This window comes from Palaemon carinicauda, chromosome 16 (genome assembly GCF_036898095.1).
Source record: "Palaemon carinicauda isolate YSFRI2023 chromosome 16, ASM3689809v2, whole genome shotgun sequence".
Taxonomy (NCBI): Eukaryota; Metazoa; Arthropoda; class Malacostraca; order Decapoda; family Palaemonidae; genus Palaemon; species Palaemon carinicauda.
In genome coordinates, this window is record NC_090740.1 from 19,429,662 (window position 1) to 19,449,762 (window position 20,101).

The 20,101-nt window shown below is 35.3% G+C and overlaps 1 protein-coding gene across 2 annotated transcripts in view; it reads left to right on the top strand.

Moving 5' to 3' along the window:
* w (eye pigment precursor family transporter white) overlaps nt 1-18,086 on the top strand; it is a 157,145-nt gene extending 139,059 nt beyond the window's left edge. For both annotated transcript variants that reach the window (XM_068389636.1, XM_068389637.1), the window contains exons 3-12: nt 3,114-3,352; nt 3,731-3,802; nt 8,478-8,576; nt 8,864-9,102; nt 14,515-14,698; nt 14,965-15,117; nt 15,466-15,597; nt 16,233-16,461; nt 17,027-17,132; nt 17,399-18,086. In XM_068389636.1, coding sequence (XP_068245737.1) covers nt 3,114-3,352; nt 3,731-3,802; nt 8,478-8,576; nt 8,864-9,102; nt 14,515-14,698; nt 14,965-15,117; nt 15,466-15,597; nt 16,233-16,461; nt 17,027-17,132; nt 17,399-17,672 — 1,727 coding nt within the window. In that variant the 3' untranslated portion in view covers nt 17,673-18,086. The remainder of the gene's footprint in view (nt 1-3,113; nt 3,353-3,730; nt 3,803-8,477; nt 8,577-8,863; nt 9,103-14,514; nt 14,699-14,964; nt 15,118-15,465; nt 15,598-16,232; nt 16,462-17,026; nt 17,133-17,398) is intronic.
* The last annotated feature ends 2,015 nt before the right edge of the window (nt 18,087-20,101 follow it).

The following is a 20,101-nucleotide window of genomic DNA, read 5'->3' on the forward strand; positions in this document are numbered from 1 at the left end:
AGGTACTATTCCATTTACAGCTGCAGGACATTAGATTAGATTAGATAAAGAGGTTTGGGCCTTTAGGCCAAGCGGTATAACCTATTTTGTAAAACAGGCTTATTCGGTGCATTTTTTCTTATAAATAACAGTTACAAACATTATGGTACTAACAAAAGTTTCCTCGTTCATAGAATGCATTAACAAGCACTTGAAAATCATAACTGAGCTCAATCTACGTAATGAATTGTATACTCTTACAGAAGATATCTTATCAGAAACTCTCAGTATGTCAAGTGACTTTTTTACCTTTTGTCTCGGCAGTCTATGTGACATAACGATGTTCATTTACAATTTTTTTTCTTTTTAACCTGCTCTGCATAAAGCAAGATATTTCCAAATAGATTAGGTAGCTCTTTGCATATAGCTCATACTGGCAGGTAGATACTGCATCGTATCCTGTACAATATGTTGCAAAATCATCCAATATAAAGTACTTCTTAATGGTAAAAGCGGCAGCAAAAGACGTTACACCGACTTTGTTTTTGTAAAAAGGGATTAGATACGTAATTCTCTACTGTTACTCATAATGTACTTTTCTGATTCAAAAAATACCCGATATATTTCTCTTTATATGATTACTTGTGTGCTAAAATATCAAATACTTTCTCTAGTTAAAAAAAAAAAACCTGGAGTAACAACCTAGAGCTTGACATTGGTAAGCAAATACTAGCTGGATTTTGTTTGTAATCTTACTCAGGGTATGTAGAGTAGATCCTCTAACATGACAAGTGTAGTTTTTTAGTTTCCAAGTGCCATACAAGTCTTAAGCAGATAATTTTTCACATTAACTTATAGACACAACCAATAAGGTCTATGAGCTGTATTAACCCATGTCAGGACCCTGAAGCTTCGAGTTTCTTTGAGCTTCTCGAAATCCCACAAAGATCCTGACACCTACACCCCATCCCTGGCACATTTCATGCTCTCTTTTCATACAGTTATTGCAATGATACTACAACTGAAGTAAATAATCCATATTTTTCACAATCAATACAGAGAAAAAGTTGCATAAGACCCTGCTCTTCCTGGGTCCCTAGGCTTCAGGCTAGTCAGCCTTATGGATGTTGCAGCCCTGTCTATGAGTCTGCAGCTTTATGACAGGAAGATATCCTTGTTTGGTCCTTTTGACTGGGATGACCAAACAATCTTTCTGATTTTATTAATGATATTCAACAGATATTCCTTATATTTTCCTTGGATAAAATTTGATATCTTATAAGGAAGAGAAGTGTACCGATTAGTGATAAAATTTGGAAGGGTATGTGAGAAAAGGAAGTTGAGAGTTAATGTGGGTAAGAGTAAGGGTATGAGATGTACGAGAAGGGAAGGTGGTGTGAGGTTGAATGTCATGTTGAATGGAGAGTTACTTGAGGAGGTGGATCAGTTTAAGCACTTGGGGTCTGTAGTTGCAGCAAATAGTGAGGTGGAGACACAGATGTACGTCAGAGAGTGAATGAAGGAGGCAAAGTGTTGGGGGCAGTGAAGGGAGTGGTAAAGAAAAGAGGGTCGGGCATGAATGTAAAGAGAGTTCTGTATGAGAAAGTGATTGTACCAACTGTGATGTATGGATCGGAGTTGTGGGGAATGAAAGTGACGGAGAGACAGATATTGAATGTGTTTGAGATGAATTGTCTAAGGAGTATGCCTGGTGTATCTCGAGTAGATAGGGTTAGGAACGTAGTGAGAGTGAGAATGGGTGTAAGAAATGAGTTAGCAACTAAAGTGGATATGAATGTGTTTGGCCATGTTGAGAGACTGGAAAATGGCTGTCTGCTAAAGATGGTGATGAATGTAAGAGTTGATGGGAGAAGTACAAAAGGAAGGCAAATGTTTGGGTGGATGGATGGAGTGAAGAAAGCTCTGGGTGACAGGAGAATAGATGTGAGAGAGGCAAGAGAGCGTGCTAGAAATAGGAATGAATGGCGAGCGATTGTGACGTAAGTTCCGGTAGGCCCTGCTGCTTCCTCCGGTCGCCTTCGATGACCGCGCAGGTAGCAGCAGTAGGGGATTCAGCGTTATGAAGCTTCATCAGTGGTGGATAACGGGGGAGGGTGGGCTGTGACACCCTAGCAGTACCAGCCGAACTCGGTTGAGTCCCTTGTTAGGCTGGGAGGAACGTAGAGAGGAAAGGTCCCCTTTTGTTCCCTTGTTTTGATGTCTGTTACCCCCCAAATTTGGGGAAGTGCCTTGGTATATGTATGTGATAAGGAATAGTATGTTTATCGAGGTTAGATGATCCATATTTCTGTAAAGCATATGTCAGCTCTATCAAGTTAAGTTTGTCATTATTATTTTCCCTGATCAACAGTTCAGAAAATTTTTAAGTTACGAAGATTAGTTTTTCCACTTGATTTTCTTGAGAAAAGTTCTCCTCCAAATTTTTTAGCAACTACGTTGGAATAGGTTATATTAAGAAAAAGTACAGTACTAAGAATGAACTCTCCATAACGTTATTTCATTTTGATCTAAACCACTTAGAGGGTATTTTAATTCATGCCAATAATAAAGTAAAGCCATGATTCCCTCTCAGCCTTTTATCCTTTCTGGTTGACAATAGCAAAATTGTATCCAAGTTTAGCTTCAGCAGAGCCACTATTTTATTCTTATTATAGTATTTCATAGTAATTTTTTTCCCTCACAATTTCACGGGTGTTGTTCCACCATGGACTATAGGCCTAGATGCCATACATTTTGTTTTTGGAATGGAGGCATATTATAAACTATCTAGGGTGGCATTCGTAAAAAGAATCATATACAACTATACGAGAGCTAAAGGAATGCAAATGTGGCTCCATATAAGCAAATTTGGTGGACGTTCACTAATCCGCTTGATCAATCTTACCATCCTTATGAGTTAAGGATAGGGGGTTTGGGGAAGCCTATAGGTCTACCTTCTGAGTCATTGGCAGCCACTGTTTGGCCCTCCCAGGTTCCAGCTTGGGGCTGATCATAAGTATATATTGAGAGTCTCTAGGGCATTGTCATGCTACCTATGGCAATGCCACTATCCCTTGCCTCAACCATTCATAAGTAGCCATTAATAAAAATAACCATTATCTCTACTATTCTAGTGACGGGCGTGTGTCGGCCTGGAGAACTTCTAGCCATCATGGGTGCTTCGGGTGCAGGCAAGACGACACTACTCAATGTCTTGACGCATCGTAACAACGACAGACTGCGAATTAACGGCGACCTTTTCGTCAATGGGAGAAGAGTGGACCCAGATGCCTTGACGAGTCGTTCGGCCTACGTTCAGCAGGATGATCTCTTTATCGGGATGCTGACGGTTCGCGAGCAACTTGTCTTTCAGGTAAGGTTTTTTCTTTATCTTTTATCTTTTCTAATACTGAACGATAAAATACAAAATCGGTGAATTAACTTTTGAAAGGTTCTAATAACAAGCCAATATTCAAAATCCAAATTGTGACAGACTCTTGATAATATTTTGAGAACACTTAGCAAATGAACCACCTGCATAAAAAAATAAAAAAATAGAATTTATTTACTTTGTGTGGTCACATGTATCACGAAACCCGATAAACAAGACAAGCAAAAGTTAAAAGGTACTGTTCATCTGATTGTATGTGTACTGTCTCTCATTATATAGGACCTTAGCCTTCTCTGGATCCCCTCCCCATTTTTTATACGTTTTACATCAAAATAAGGTTTTTTTTTACTTACTCTCCAGGCAATGTTGCGTATGGATCGCCATTTACTACATGAGCAGAGGATGACCAGGGTGGACGAAGTCATCAGTGAGGTGAGCCATTTTCCTTATTAAGTTTCTGCATAACTCATACAGTAAACCTTTGTTGTGCCGACCATGAAAAGGATTTGATAATTTTTCATGTTCGTATTATCATTATCACATCTAGCCAAGCTGCAACCCTGGCTGGAAAAGTAAGATGCTACAAACCTAAGGACTCCAATAGGTAAAAAAGTCCAGTGGGGAAAGAAAATAGAGGATATAGCGAATCTACTATGAAAGAAGTGTAATAAAAAAGATATATTAAATATGCTGAGATCAGTAATAACTTTAAAATAAATCAGTCATATAGAAACTATGAAAGGAGTCTTATGTAATCTTGTTAAACAGAAAAGAATTTACATAAATTTTGAACTTCTGAAGTTCCACCGATTCAACTGTCTGATTATGAAAAATCATTCCACATTCTGGTCACAGCAAGAATTAAATTTATAGAATGTTATGTAGTATTTTATCTTATGATAGAAGGGGCAAGACAAAAAATAAACTATATCTAATATTATGTACATGGTGATACAATATTGGAAGATCTGAATGTAAAGGAGGGCCAAAATTGGAACAATTTTACGAAACAAGCATAAAGGGGTGCTGTTTTGGCATGCGATCTCATTTATGGCGTGATTTCTGAAATTATTATTTTTTGCTTTGGTATGCGATCTCAATATCTTTAATAGGTTAAAAAAAAAACAAGAATAGAACATCTAATGGTTCTAGTTCGCCGTGCGCTCGCTTCGCTCGCTAACAAATAAAAACATCAAGCTCCGTATGTACTGGCAAGTGGTAATGTTGAGCTGTGCACACTACCATCAATGATTGATTATTATATCTTAGATAATTATTCCCGGTATATATATTTTTAGAAAATCTAATGACTCTTGCTTCGCCATGAAGTGAAGTGAGATCACTACTATCAGGTGAGATAACACACCAAAGCAAAAGCACGACTCTGAGATCACATACCAAAACAGCACCGCATAAAGTACTTGAACGACAAAGCCAGAGATCAATATACTGATTATGAGTAAGGAATTTAATAGACAGCAATTTTTGGTTCAACAAATTAAAATAAGATTTAGCAGGTAAACACCACGCAGAAGAACAATAATCAAAACATGTTGGAATAAAAGAATTAGAATACTGAAAATCTTAAATGACTTTCTCAATATACCTATTTTTGTGTGTTGTAGAGGAAACAAAGCGAATGGATCTCTTAAAAGTAAAACTTACTATTATGAATCGCACATAGAATTTAAGGGAATTAGATATTGTTAAAAGAGAAATTGTCAATGCAAAGATCTGGATGTTGAGGACCCACAGTCCTTGACCTACATATAATCATACTTTGAGTTTTGCTAGATTTCAACTTCATTCCCTATAATATACACCGTGTACGAGTTTTAGTTAGATCTCCTGTATATTAAGGCATTCAGCAATCACAGGTGTTTGTTTCTTTTGAGGAAATAAAATTGATGTAAAGAGAATATCATCATCTACACAGGTAACAAGCTTCTTTACCAGACCAAACTCCATATCATGCGCACATAGCATGAAAAGTAACAGGCCTAGAACACTATCCCAAGCAACACCAGATAATACATTCCTATAGTCACTATGGGGCCTATCAATTAATATTCATTGTAATCTATAAATTAGAAATTTGCTAATGATGCTAAGACGAAAAAAGTCATACGCTCTTCGGTCGTGGGGATTGATAGAACACAAATAATAATAAAAATAAAAATACTAATACTAATAATAATAATAATAATAATAATAATAATATCATTATTATTATCATTATTATTATTATTATTATTATTATCATTATTATTATTATTATTATTACTGCAAACCTTTATGACTTGAATCTTATATCAACATTCATTTGAGGACTTATGAGAAGAAGGGTACTCAGTCCTAAAATAAACTGCCATTCCCTTTGTCAAAGGGATAGTATGCCATCCCAAATTTATTTGTTTTTTAAATCCTGGAATAATCAACTCAGAGAAATGACTCTTTCAAGAAACCAAAGTTTCTGAATATAATAGAATATTATGTTGCCTGGACGCAACTGTCATATCTCTAATATTGCCATGTAATCAATGAATATTGTAATAAACTAGACGACGCAGGCTAAGTCTGGTACACACAAGTTTTGTATTTTGCTCAATATCTAAAGACAGAATAAAAACTAAAACAATAAAAACATCTAATCATGCTTAAAAACAAACTTTAGAATAATAGCACATTAAAAGCATGACTATATACAGAGAAGATAAGAATGCTATCCATAGACTAAAAGACAAAATGTCAGATAAACTCGATCAACGGGAAGAAACCGACAAACCATGCAAGACTTAATACCTTCTAGGATAGTCACTTCAACTGATGTATCGTATTGTCAAAAGATTATACTGCATACTACCAAGTAAGTTAACAAAATGTTCAAAAGTCATTCTTTGCTGTGATACACAGGTGCTTTTTATGTAAAATAATAATACCCTCGATTTTTTTATACTGGGATAAAAGACCCGGATCATGTGATGTCTTGTAACGAGCAATTTCTTTTCTTCTTTTTTCGTGCACATAGAGTTCGTGACTACGAATGGGAAAAGAAGATTAGTAAGGCAACTTACGTAAGGTTTGCCTCCTCTTCCACATTTGAGACAAATTTAAAGCTTAAATATAAAACTTTTCCAAGTTTTTAAGCTTAGAAGAAGTGACATCATGGGTGTGGCAAACCTACGCCAATTACCGTCCATTATATAAAAGTTGGTCAAGAAGGATATATTCAGTGACCCGATTATAACTTCGTGATTTAAGTCGGCAACGGAATGAAACAATGGCTGATAATAATTGGTTAATTTTGTGGTGGTGGTCTAATCATCTAATAAAATTACTTTGCTTTTTCTTTTGGAAACAAGTTAAATGCTCGATCTATAGTTCAATATATATAAATATATATATATGCATATGTATATGTATATATATATGTATATATATATATATATATATATATATATATATATATATATATATATCAAACTACAAGTAAAAGACGAGCAAAGATTATTATGAATGCATATAGGCTATAAATATACATATACATGTACCGTATATACACATGCATACATACACACACACACACACACACACACACACATATATATATATATATATATATATATATATATATATATATATGCATACATACATATCTGTATATATAAATTTATAGTCATAACAATTAATATCATCGTGACATGCAATGCCCAAAATATACATGAAAATCAGATAAGTTTTCCGAAATTCCAAAAAGGACTTGAACTGACGAAAGTGTCAAAAAAAGCAAGTAAAAACATAGTTACATTGTCTTTGAATACTTGAAAATTAGAGTCCCAAAACTAAATACGAATGATCTGATATTTTAGATAAATGTGATAGATACCACAGCAGTAGTTTTCAGTCAAGACTTTTTTTGTCCAAACTTCTCTCAATATCATTACTATCGTTTTAAGCTTTAGTTGGAAAAGCAAAATACCGCAAAGCTAAACACAGGTAAAGAAAGCCCGTAAGGAAAAAACGTAAATGTATAGAATAACCAATGAAAGAGATCTCACAATGCAAAAACATAAATGACTGATTGAACTAAAATAAGAAACGTCAACCTATCATTGAAACTCCTGTTTAACTAGAACTCAATGAAACTCATGCCAGACATTTCAATAAAATCATAATTTGCACAAGTGCCACCAATTCAACTTGACAGCAGGTAACAGCAGGGCTAATATTTCCGAAATACATTGTAGTATTGAGCATATCATGGAAAAAAAAATGTAACTGTTATAACGAGCTGCAAATGTAGTAGGCCTATTATGAGGTGGATGGTAGAGTCTGGGAAGATCTCAATCGAAAGCATGATCGGGATTATGCCAAAAAAAAAAGAAAAAAAAAAAAGAAGAGCCAACTCAAAAATGACACCAGATATTTGTATCAAAGATCAAGATTATGGAATTTGATAAACACAAGTTTTTGTCCATCAATAAGCTGAACACCGAACCGGGGGAACAATATTAAAAGCTTGGCAGATTAAATGATGAAAACGGCTTAGAATATATAAAATCGACAGGTCTAGAAAATACTTAGATATAAAATGTCTTACACCACTTTTTTTCTTCTGAACAAATGTGATACCTCAGGACGCGCACAAAAACATAATCTGCCTATGCTCATTCAAGTCATGATTTAAGGCATTGTTAGTGCAAGACCTGAGCGTTTTAGATTTATGAGAGAGAGAGAGAGAGAGAGAGAGAGAGAGAGAGAGAGAGAGAGAGAGAGAGAGAGAGAGATGAGATTAGTAATGCAATAGTAGCAGTAGAATGTTCACTGAATGTTGCAAAACTGTATTGTTCTGATATCTATAAACCAAGTCAACAAGACATTAAAATTTATAAGCATATTACTCTTTGTTCTGCAGTATATATAAATACGTGAGGTTACGTAAAATGAGAGGATTTGCAAATCTATTCTAAAAACTTTACATTCAGGTTTCTATGTCGAATGCATATTAATTTTCAGACTCACGAAGACTAAGTGAGTAATTTTCTTCCAATTCTTTCATTCATTCTTTCTTTCTGTAACTGTAATAAGTTATTGTTCTTTTTTCTAGCTTGGATTAATGAAATGTTCAGAAACTAAAATTGGAGTTCCTGGAAGAATCAAGGGGATTTCTGGAGGAGAAATGAAGCGACTTGCCTTCGCCTGTGAAGTGAGTTAAGCAACATACTTCATTTCACGATTTCATTCTCAATATCGTAAACTAGCGGGTTTGCTCAACCATTAGAATATTTTTCACTGAATTTCCTTTGGATCAGGTTTTTAATATGAAAAGTTCGAAATTAGTTGCCTTTGTAATTGATTTACCTTCTACTGTCTTCGTTGATAAAACGACCTGGCATAAACAGTTATTCAGTGTCTACACACCTTTGTGTAACCTAATTTACCTAACATTTTTGTCATTTATACAAAATTATTTCCACACTTCTTATTTTTCAGGTTCTAACAAATCCACCACTTATGTTCTGTGATGAACCTACATCCGGCTTGGATTCTTTCATGGCTCAGAATGTGGTGGCTGTGATGAAGAACATGGCCGAGAGAGGCAAAACCATCATCTCCACTATCCATCAGCCTAGTTCAGAAGTCTATGCCATGTTTGACAGGGTTTTACTCATGGCAGAAGGCCGAGTGGCTTTCTTAGGGGAAGTCGATGCTGCTTATCAGTTTTTCAACAGGTAAGGTTTGAATACAACATTTTTCATAAGGAAAATCATACAGTAGCTACTCGTGGTCAGGGTTAAAAGAATAATATGATATGGTATTCTTTTAACCCTGCTCCTGGTGTCCACAGCTCTTAAGCTGCGCAAAAATAGGGTTGTAGTGGCCGATGTGGTAACGTCCCTGACTGGTATTCGCCAGAATGGGGTTCGAGTCCCGCTCAAACTCGTTAGTTCCTTTGGTCACTACAACCTCGCCAGCCTTGTGAGCTAGCGATGGGGGGTTTGGGGGAGCCTTTGGGTCAATCTGCTGAGTCATTAGTAGCCATTGTCTGGCCCTCCTTGGTCCTAGCTTGATTGGAGAGGGTGCTTGGACGCTGATCATATGTATATATGGTCAGTCTCTATGGCATTGTCCTGCTTGATAGGGCAATGTCACTGTCCCTTGCCTCTGCCATTCATGAGCGGCCTTTAAACCTTTAAAAGCTGAAAAGTAGTTAGAATGAGACAGCGTAGATGGAATATGTACATAATTAACTTCACAACGACTTATTCCGAATAAGTGATTGTTACAATGTCCATAATGATTATAAAAAAATCACTTCATTTAGTCAAATTGTAACATATTCAGGTTAGAGGCATAACCCCTGCAACGGCGCCTCTAATAATCTTGAGATATATTTTAAATTTGAGTTTAACTTTCTTTTACATTATTTTGTTGTTTCTCCACATATATAAATACTCTTTCTTTTCTATATTTCTTTCACTAAATAAAAATGATATTAAGTTTATTGATGAATTTTGGACAAAAAAAAGAAATAAATATTGTCTATTAATTGTTCAACCAGACATTAGGAATTTGATTAGATTGTCCAAATAAAGTTAGGAGATCTAAGTAAAGAATTAACTATGCACTGTATGTGTGTGTGAAATTCTAAAAATTACATTGTGCAATAATTGAAATAAGCATTTTTTCCCCTATGACTTATAATCAGAGAGCCAATATTACTTAATGAGGCGACGTATAGATTATAATGCGCTGACATGTATTTTAAAATCTGTAGATGTGACATTTAAATCTCTTTCGATAATCCATTTAAGTTTCTCTCTCTCTCCCTCTCTCTCTCTCTCTCTCTCTCTCTCTCTCTCTCTCTCTCTCTCTCTCTCTCTCGTCATTTAGCAATGTTTCAAAAAAGCAACTGAAGTTAAAATATTCCTCAATCGTAAGATAAAGGTCACACGCTCAGTTCTTATTGACCATTTACTATGTAAATAAGACGAATATTAAATCTGAAGAAAAAATAAGGACACTTACGATTAATGCACATTCATTTATTACATTTCCGGTAAAACTGACACTCCTATTTTGGCACAAACTTTAGTCAATGGCATCCAAATCAACATAAAGGTTAGTTAGCCCACGGAACTCATTTTGCAATCTTAAAGAGCAACCCCATTTACCTTCCACGGGCCTATAACTTCACCAGTTGATGCTCAGACACATTTCTTTTTTTGGTAGGCTTACGCGGCAAATGAAAATGTGTTAGGAATATTCATATCTTTTCAGTTCTTCCCTTCCAACATTTGCCTTCCTTCTGTACAACATCTGTAAGGGGCAAGAGTCGAGGCTTTTCATTCTTCTTGCCAGGAAAGCTTGCACCAAGAATACAATATTTACTATCACAGCATCTGTATAAATTCCAAAACATATTTTACCATGTTGCAGCTTTGGGTATGGATGGATTTAAATTATTCTAATGTAATGTAACATTAATTTACATACGCCATCTATTTATCGGATTCATAGAACATACACTTTTGACGTTACAATTGAAAATACTATTAACATATTTTACCATGTTGCAGCTTCCGGTATGGATGGATTTGATTTATTGTAATGTAATGTAACATTAATTTACATACGCCATCTATTTATCGGATTCATAGAACATACACTTTTGAAGTTACAATTAAAAATACTATTAATACTTTCAACTAACTGAAAATAGCAATTTCTTTTCATAAGTTGAATCTTAAGACATAACAACAAAGAAACTTAGTCTTTCTAAACAAACAAAAATTATAGCAATGATACCAAAGTAATGAAAACTGTATCTTTCGTTATCATAATTACAATAAAACTAAACTCTCAACATTCGACTTTCAATTAAACAAACTTAAGCTACTGTACAGATGCAAACGAGAATTCTTGTTGCCACTCAACCCTGACATGGGCAGTCGGACTTCTTAAACTGAATGCAAGCAGGAGACTCTAAGCTAATTCCGTACGCTCTCTAGTTCCACCCGAAACGTAACCCAACGTTCGTGATGCAATGCGACAAACGTTTGAAATCGAGCCTTTACGAATATGGGCTGAATCTCTCACTAGCTGACCGATTCACCGACTAGGAATTGGGAGCAGATTCCTGCATTGAGACTAGATAATTCTATTTAAATGAAGGGAGGTTAGATCTTGGGCAGGTGTTTATACACACACACACACACACACACACATATATATATATATATATATATATATATATATATATATATACATACAGTAATCCTTTAATGGAGAGCGCTAACAATATTCAAGGATCGCTCTTGCTACATATCAAATGTAAGTTTAATGCAGACATCATATATTACCGATTTTTAATCTATCAATAAAACAAACATACACAGCCAGCCATATATATATATATATATATATATATATATATATATATATATATATATATACATATATATATATATATATATATACACACATATATATATATGGGTGTGTGTGAATACTTATGTAGATATACATACAAACAAACTGTACCTGCTTTAATATAAAGATGACATCCACAGTCCCTTTCCCTGCTCATGAATCCATACTGCCACTGCTGTGACCGAACTTGAATGGTTGATTAGATTGTTTAATAATGTTTTATGTTGTCAATGGTTGTGTGTGTGTGTCTGTGTATGTGTGCGTGTATTGTTCCACTATACAAAGGTTATGGAGATGTGCACGAGTGTTGTAATTCAAGGGGTCTTACTTTGTTGAGTGTGGTTGGAAAAGTGTATGGCAGATTGTTAATTAATAGGATTAAGGATAAAATCAAGGATGCAATCTTAGAAGTACAAGGGTTTTAGAAGAGGTAGGGGATGTATGAATCAGATTTGTAATGTTAGGTAGATATGAAAGAAATTTTTAGCAAAAGGTAAGGAGGTGTATGTTGATTTATTGATTTGGAGAAAGCTCAAGATACAGTTATTAGGAAAGTGATGAGGTTATATGAAACTGGTGGAAGGTTGTTGCAAGCAGTGAAGAATTTGTACATAGGGAGTAAAGAGTGTGTTAGAATAGGAAATGAAGTGAGTGAGTGGTTTTCAGTACGAGTGGGACTGAGATGGGGATGTGTGATGTCGTTGTGGGTGTTTAATTTATTTGTTGATGGAGTTGTGAGAGAGGTGAATGCTTGAGTGCATGAAACTGATAAATGTAAGTGATCATGAATAGGTGAATCAGTTGTTGTTTGTGGATAATACGCTATTGATTGCAGACTGGGGGAAGCTGGGTCAATTAGTGACAGAGTTTGGGAGGGTGTGTGAGAGAAGGAAGTTGAGAGTTAATGTGGGTAAGAGTAAGGTTATAAGAAGCAAGAGAAGGGAGGGTGGTCCTAGGTTGAATGTCATGTTGAATGGAGAGTTACTTGAGGAAGTAGATCCGTTCAAGTGCTTGAGGTCTGTTGTTGCTGCAAAGGGAGGAGTGGAAGAAGATTTACATCAGAGAGTGAATGAAGGATGTAAATTGTTAGGGGCAGTGAAGAGAGTGGTAAAGAATAGAGTGTTAGGAATGGATGTAAAGAGAGTTCTGTATGAGAAAGTGATTGTACCAACTCTGATGTATGGATCGGAGTTGTGGGGAATGTATATGATGGAGAGACAGAAATTGAATGTGTTTGAGATGGAGTGTCTAAGGAGTATGGCTGGTGTATCTCGAGTAGGTAGGGTTAGGAACGAAGTAGTGATTGTGAGAACGGATGAATGAAATGAATTAGCAGCTAGAGTGGATATGAATGTGTTGAAGTGGTTTGGCCATGTAGAGAGAATGGAAAATGGCCATCTGTTGAAGAAGGTGATGAATGCAAGAATAGATGGGAGAAGTACAGGAGGAATGCCAAGGTTTGAGTGGATGGATGGAGTGAAGAAAGCTCTAGGTGATAGGAGGTTGGATGTGAGAGAGGGAAAAGTGTGCTAGAAATAGGAATGAATGGATAGCGATTGGGACAATTCCGATATGCCCTGCTGCTTACTCCAGTCGCTTTGATGACAGCTGAGGCAGTAGTAGGGGCTTTGGCATATGTAGTTCTATATATGGTGGATAACAGGGGAGGGTGAGCTGTAGCACCCTAGTAGTACCCACCAAACTCTACTAAATCTCTCGTCAGGCTGGGAGGAGTTAAGAGAAGAAAATTCTTCTTTTGTTCCTTTTTTATGTCGGCTACCCCCGAAATTGGGGGAAGTGCCTTGGTAGATAGATAGACAATCACTCATTTAGCATCCCTTCAAAACCTTAAAACCATCCTTTGCTACTTTAATGTCCCTGTTGTTATAACATTTCATGATATCACCTTTCTGCTAAAATAAAGATACCATTCCATTTTTTCCTAGTCTTCAGGCATTATTTCATCTTCAAATATCGCTCTTAATAAATCCAGCATCCATTCTTCCCCCTCTAAACATATATATATATATATATATATATATATATATATATATATATATATATATATATATATATATATATATATATATATATTACAATTTGTGTTCTAGAGATTTTCAAAATTTGTTTACTAAATTAAGTGTCTCCAGGTGTTAGATGCTACAACATCAGGCATCTAAGATTACAATCCCAAATGATTTTATTTATTTTAATTATTTGTGGGTGTCTTTCTTTCCCATTTCATGGTAAACATTTTAGTAGAAATGTTTTCTTGGGGCGAGGCTATTTCATCAGCAGCTAGTAAGAAGTTAATATCACTGGATACCGTAAAATTAGTTTTGATATGAAGAGGATATTGAAAACCTAGTGTCAATGAGCTTATTTTACTCATTTCATGGATACTCTTCTGAGGAATTTTTTTTGAAAATGTGTTATTGGATTTCTTCCCCCGTACTAAAAGCCTAAAATAGTATTTTACATTTCGACGTGAAGGTTTCATACTTTCTTCATTATTTTTGTCCCTTGTCCCATTGGTGGAAAGGCTTAAACAAGAAATTTAATCAATAAAATAATTTTTTCTTATTAATAATCATGAAACAGAATTAACAAATCCAATGAAATAACTGAATATTAGCATCATTTGTTCTTGTTAATCATGGATTCTCGGCATAAGCGTGTTTATGAAGCCTTAACTTGTTCCCTCCTAACAGGATTGGACTACCTTGTCCACCAAACTACAACCCTGCTGATTTCTTCATATCAACTCTTGCTGTCCAACCAGGAAAGGAGGAAAACTGCCGGAAAGCCATCACAACGATATGTGATGAATTCGTCAAGTCGGAAGAAGGGACCAGCATAGAGAGGGCTGTGGCTGAGAATTCAAAAGAGGCTGAGGTAAGATGTTATAGAAAGGCTCTTCTCATATTTTATCCCTTTTGGTCAGTTTAGATACTACCATTTATGTAGCTCTTTCTCGTCCGGTTTCCAAGTGACCCTAATAGTTATAGCACAAGATAGATTACAATCTATCTATCCTACCCTACAGAAAACAAAAAGGACAATTGCAGCTCAAGTGTGGCATTTAAAAGAAAGTGAAGCATCAATGAATCAGTTTATATATTATGAATTGTTTAGTTAACACTGATGATTCCTCCCCAAAGTTGGAAGGCTACGACAGCAGGGCTGACGTTCAAGTGAAGAAATCGCCTTACAAGGCCTCGTGGTGGACTCAGTTTCGCAACGTTCTTTGGAGGTCTTGGCTGGAAGTGATCAGGGAACCTATGCTGATTAAAGTCCGATTCGTTCAAGTGCTGGTGAGTACGAAGGTTTTCTTAAAGAATCCATGATCTTATATTTGCACTTAAGTATCCCTAAGCCCTTTATACTTCCGTGCGATAAAATCTATATTATTTTAACATATAAGCCTGGCTTAATATATCAAAGCTAATATTTTACAAAACAATTAAAACTCCAATTCTACAGTATACTCAAAATAATCAAATCAGGATAAAGTTGGTGTTTCGCTTTTTGAAAGGAGGGATTGGTGTTAGAAATCAAGTTTTCCAAAACTGTTTCGCACTCTGAAATACAAAAAAAAAATGTAAAGGAAGTTATGCATATAATATTTTCACACAGTTAACGTATCTTGATATCTTTTTCAGGCTATTGCTGTACTAATTGGTTTAATCTACTGGGGTCAAAAGCTGACTCAAGAAGGTATAACCAACATTAACGGAGCTTTGTTCTTGTTCCTGACTAACATGACTTTCCAGAACGTATTTGGCGTCGTTAGCGTAAGTAAAGGAAAAGTACTGTTAGAGCAAAAATTAATACTAAAGTAATGAGAATAGCTCATATAACAAGGAAGGCAGGTGAAGGAATCTGTCTAAAGATAATGCTACTTGCGTTTGAAAAACTACTTGACTATTTAGGATAGACTAACCTTCATTATTGGGATGTGACCAAGTCTTTCATTCTTACTGAATATGATAAAATGTTACAAAATCAGGCCAGTATATATGAACTTTTCTTTGCAGACCATCTGAGCCCAACTGCCCGTGAGGGAATATGTCAAAAGATAATGTTAGTTTCGTTTGAAATTCCACTTGAATATTTAGGATAGACTAACTTTCACTATTGGGATGTGATCAAGTCTTCCATTCTAACTGAATATGACAAAAGATGTTACAAAGATACAAAGACGAGTCAGTATATATGACCCTTTCTTTGCAGACCTTCTGACCCCAACTGCAATGGAGGGAATATGTCAAAAGATAATGTTAGCTTCGTTTAAAATCCCAATTGAATATTTAGGATAGACTAACTTTCACTATTGGGATGTGACCAAGTTTTCCATTTTAACTGAATATGACAAAAGATGTTACCAAGATACAAAGACAAGCCAGTATATATGACCCTTTCTTTTCAGACCTTCTGCGCCCAACTGCCCATCTTCATGAGGGAGCATTTCAACGGCATGTATCGCACTGACGTCTATTTCCTCTCGAAAATGCTGGCCGAGTTGCCTTTCCACATCATCTATCCATTCGCCTTCGTCGCCATAGCTTACCACATGGTCGGTTTCACCAATGACTACGTCAACTTCTTCATCTGCGCTGGGATCGTCGTGCTCGTTGCAAATTGTGCCATCTCCTTTGGTGGGTGCAGACAGTTTTCTCAAACACTGTTCTCTAGTCTTGGGTAATGCCATAGCCTCTGTACCATGGTCTTCCACTATCTTGGGTTAGAGTTCTCTTGCTTGAGGGTACACTCAGGCACACTATTCTTTCTTATTTCTCTCTTTCTCTTGTTTTTTGTTGTTTTTAGTTTATGTATGAAAGATTTATTTCAATATTGTTACTGTTCTTAAAATATTTTATTCTAATTGTTGTAGTAACTTATTCATTTATTTCCTTATTTCCTTTCCTCACTGGATTTTTTTTCCCAGTTTGAGACCTAGGGCTTATAGCATCCTGCTTTTAATAATAATAATAATAATAATAATAATAATTTAGTTGTAGCTTACAAAAACTGAAACGCATTCTAAATATCATTCAAAGAGTTTCGTATTCGACAGTTTTCTTCAGGACTTTAGTTGTAGTTTACAAAAGCTGAAATACATTCTAAATATTATTTAAAAGTTTCTTATTCATTAACCATGACCTTGTTTCCTCGACTGATTTTTTTTTTTTTTTTTTTTTTTTTTTTTTTTTTTTTTTGCAGGATACATGATTTCGTGTATGGCGAGAAACCTCAGTGTTGCCTTGGCTATCTCAGCACCATTCATAATCCCTCTTATGCTGTTTGGTGGATTCTTCTTGAATAGTGGGTAAGTGCGGAATAATAATAATAATAATGATAATAATAATAATAGCTGGAATGAAGACTGGTTATTCTTTAAAACTGAAGCATATTCATTTTACCGAGTAGAAATATCAAACGCATCATAACAATGTTTCCAATGTGTATATAATTCTAAAATTATTAAAGTATGTTTCATAAAGATTAACAAGATTATGGTATTATCTTTTATGCTCATAATATTGTTTTGACGAGTAATATCTACACGCACTGATGTTATCATTTCTTTTTTAGTTCCACTCCCATCTACTTGACATGGTTCAAGTACCTTTCGTGGTTCTCCTACGGAAACGAGGCGTTATTACTGAACCAGTGGCAGGGCGTGCAGTCCATCGCCTGCAACATGAACCAGACTTGTTTCCCCAACGGCCAGGCTGTCTTGTCCTTCCTTCACTACGAGAATGGAAGCATCGCCGGCAACGTCATCATGCTCGTGGTCCTCATTATTGTGTACCGCACTCTGGCTTTCTTCGCTCTTGTAGCCAAGACCTTCAGGAAGCAGAAGTAGAAGAGAGAATGCCAGTCATGACAAGAAAGGGAAAATGCAAGCTGTATCCACGAACTATGTATTATTTCTTTTTAAAGACCAGTAAATTGTAATAAAGAGAGAGAGAGAGAGAGAGAGAGAGAGAGAGAGAGAGAGAGAGAGAGAGAGAGAGAGAGAGAGAGAGAGAGAGAGAGAGAGAGAGAGAAAACTATGTAAGTGCATTCTCATATGAAGGAGGTCTTCCCCTTTTTTCTTTTTCTTGTTTTTTACCAGACTTGCCTCTGATACTTTTCGTTTTATTGTAAATCTGAATAGGTTTGCCAAATAGAAAAGGCAAGAAATGCAGCAAGCTGCTCAGTTCGTCATACCTTTTATACCATGAAAACAATTTCCCCAAAACTGCTCTCTCAAAAACAATTTTGTTCCCAAGACGAATTTTTTTTTTTTTTTTAAGTATTGAATCATTCAAAGTTCTTCAATGACGCAAACCTTTAAATGACGTTCATTTACCAGCAACATGTTTATCAACTTCTAAAAAATATTCTAAACAAATGTTTATTAATATCATGACATTTTCCTTTTCGAAAAAATAAGCCTTTTCTTCGAATCTTAAAACAATTAACAATTCACTAGTGCCCCAAGATTTCAAATTTTAGGGATCAAAATCTTCATTTTTTTGTCTCACATGTCAAGCTTTGATTAATGTTCAATACAACTGTCATTAGAGAAAAAGCAAATCCATCTAAAAGTAATTAGCAATAATCCGCTACTGTCCACTAATTGAATATCATACCTTTATAGACGTCAAGGTAAGGCTATCATCATTAGATGTTATTTAGTTTGGGCGGGTTAAGGTTTTGAAAACATACCTTTTCTCCAAATGCTTCTCTTCTCCATTTACACTTACATGAGTCATTCTTTTTTAAATTGACATTAATTTTTCATTGTTATTTTGAATCCCCGGAAGACGGAAGTGTGCTATTAATATTTACTGAGTTGCATTTTACAACACCATTGTATATTCAACCTCTTCGTTGAATATAATGGCAGTTTATTAGATACTTAGATTATAAGTAAATGTTTATATGAATCCAATGACTTAATTAAAGAAATAAGACAATCTCTGTTTGATTTTCATTTTTTTCCTATTTACCGGTGACAAAATTCCTTTTCCACCAAAGGCCTCTGTTTTAGAGCCATAAATATGCCTTATAAATCATAAGCTTTCATTTGAAAATATGTTGAAACAACCGCAGATTATGACACTGCTGGGTTAATGATGTAAACCATCTTTCAGTTTTCTAACTTGCGTTTTACCAGATCATGTCTCAATTGCAATTTCCTTCCTCAAGATTGGAGAGTTAAACCTCAATCATTTACTTTTCTTAATATAAGATAGAGAGGGAAATGTAGACAAGGATACTAGAATATAATTTACCGGAAACTCTCAAAATAGGTAAAAAAAAGGTCGTATAGGGGTGGTCTAAACCTTTCATAAACCTGATAAACTTATATATCAAATCAAATTTTTTTGCAAAGGAAAAAATGTCCAAGGGTTTCTGAGGGTTGAGAAAATAAAAATGTAAAGTACAATTTTACACAAGAGCAAAGGAAAGTCAATCAGGTAAATAATAATAATAATAATAATAATAATAATAATAATAATAATAATAATAATAATAATAATAATTTACTGGGAAGTCAAGGAACACTGAAAGGAGATAATATTTGTCTAAGGCTTTCTTAAATAACTTTGTCATATAACTCTATTTTTCACAATATAAGGATTTTTTTTATTCTTATTCACAAAAAGAACAGAAGGAACATGAGTCATTTATCTTAACAATTAAGGTGTTTACAAAAGAACCACCCAACTATGGCTGTCACTTACCTACTTGTGGGTTTCACAGACAGTGTGAGCAAATATTTGGGCAATAACTTTATAACAACCACTCTTATCTGTACGAGTTTGCTATACGGCAGTGTTTCCCAACCTTTTTTAAATGATTACCACAAAATTTTATTTCCAACTAATCAATTACCCCCATTGAACATATACCCGGTGGTGCTCGGAGAGGGGGGCCAAGGTCGAGCTGCCTGCCACCCGGACCAAATTATTGTAAAGCAATGTTAAAATTATTGAGTTTTCCTATAAAATAATTATTGCAGATTTTATGTATGAATTATGGCAATAATTAAGGGAATGTGAATAACTCAATTTCAGAACAACTTGATTACCCCAAAAATACGGGTCCATTACCCCACTGGGGTAATTTACCCCAGGGTTGGAAAACTCTGCTATAGGGTATTACGCCCCGTGTGGTAATTTACAAGAGTATCATGAATCATTAATTGTAAAGAATATGGCCATGGTTAGATTTCACTGGTCGTCTCTATCTTGAGCTTTTAAATCAATACTTCTCCATTCATCATCTACTACTTCACGCTTC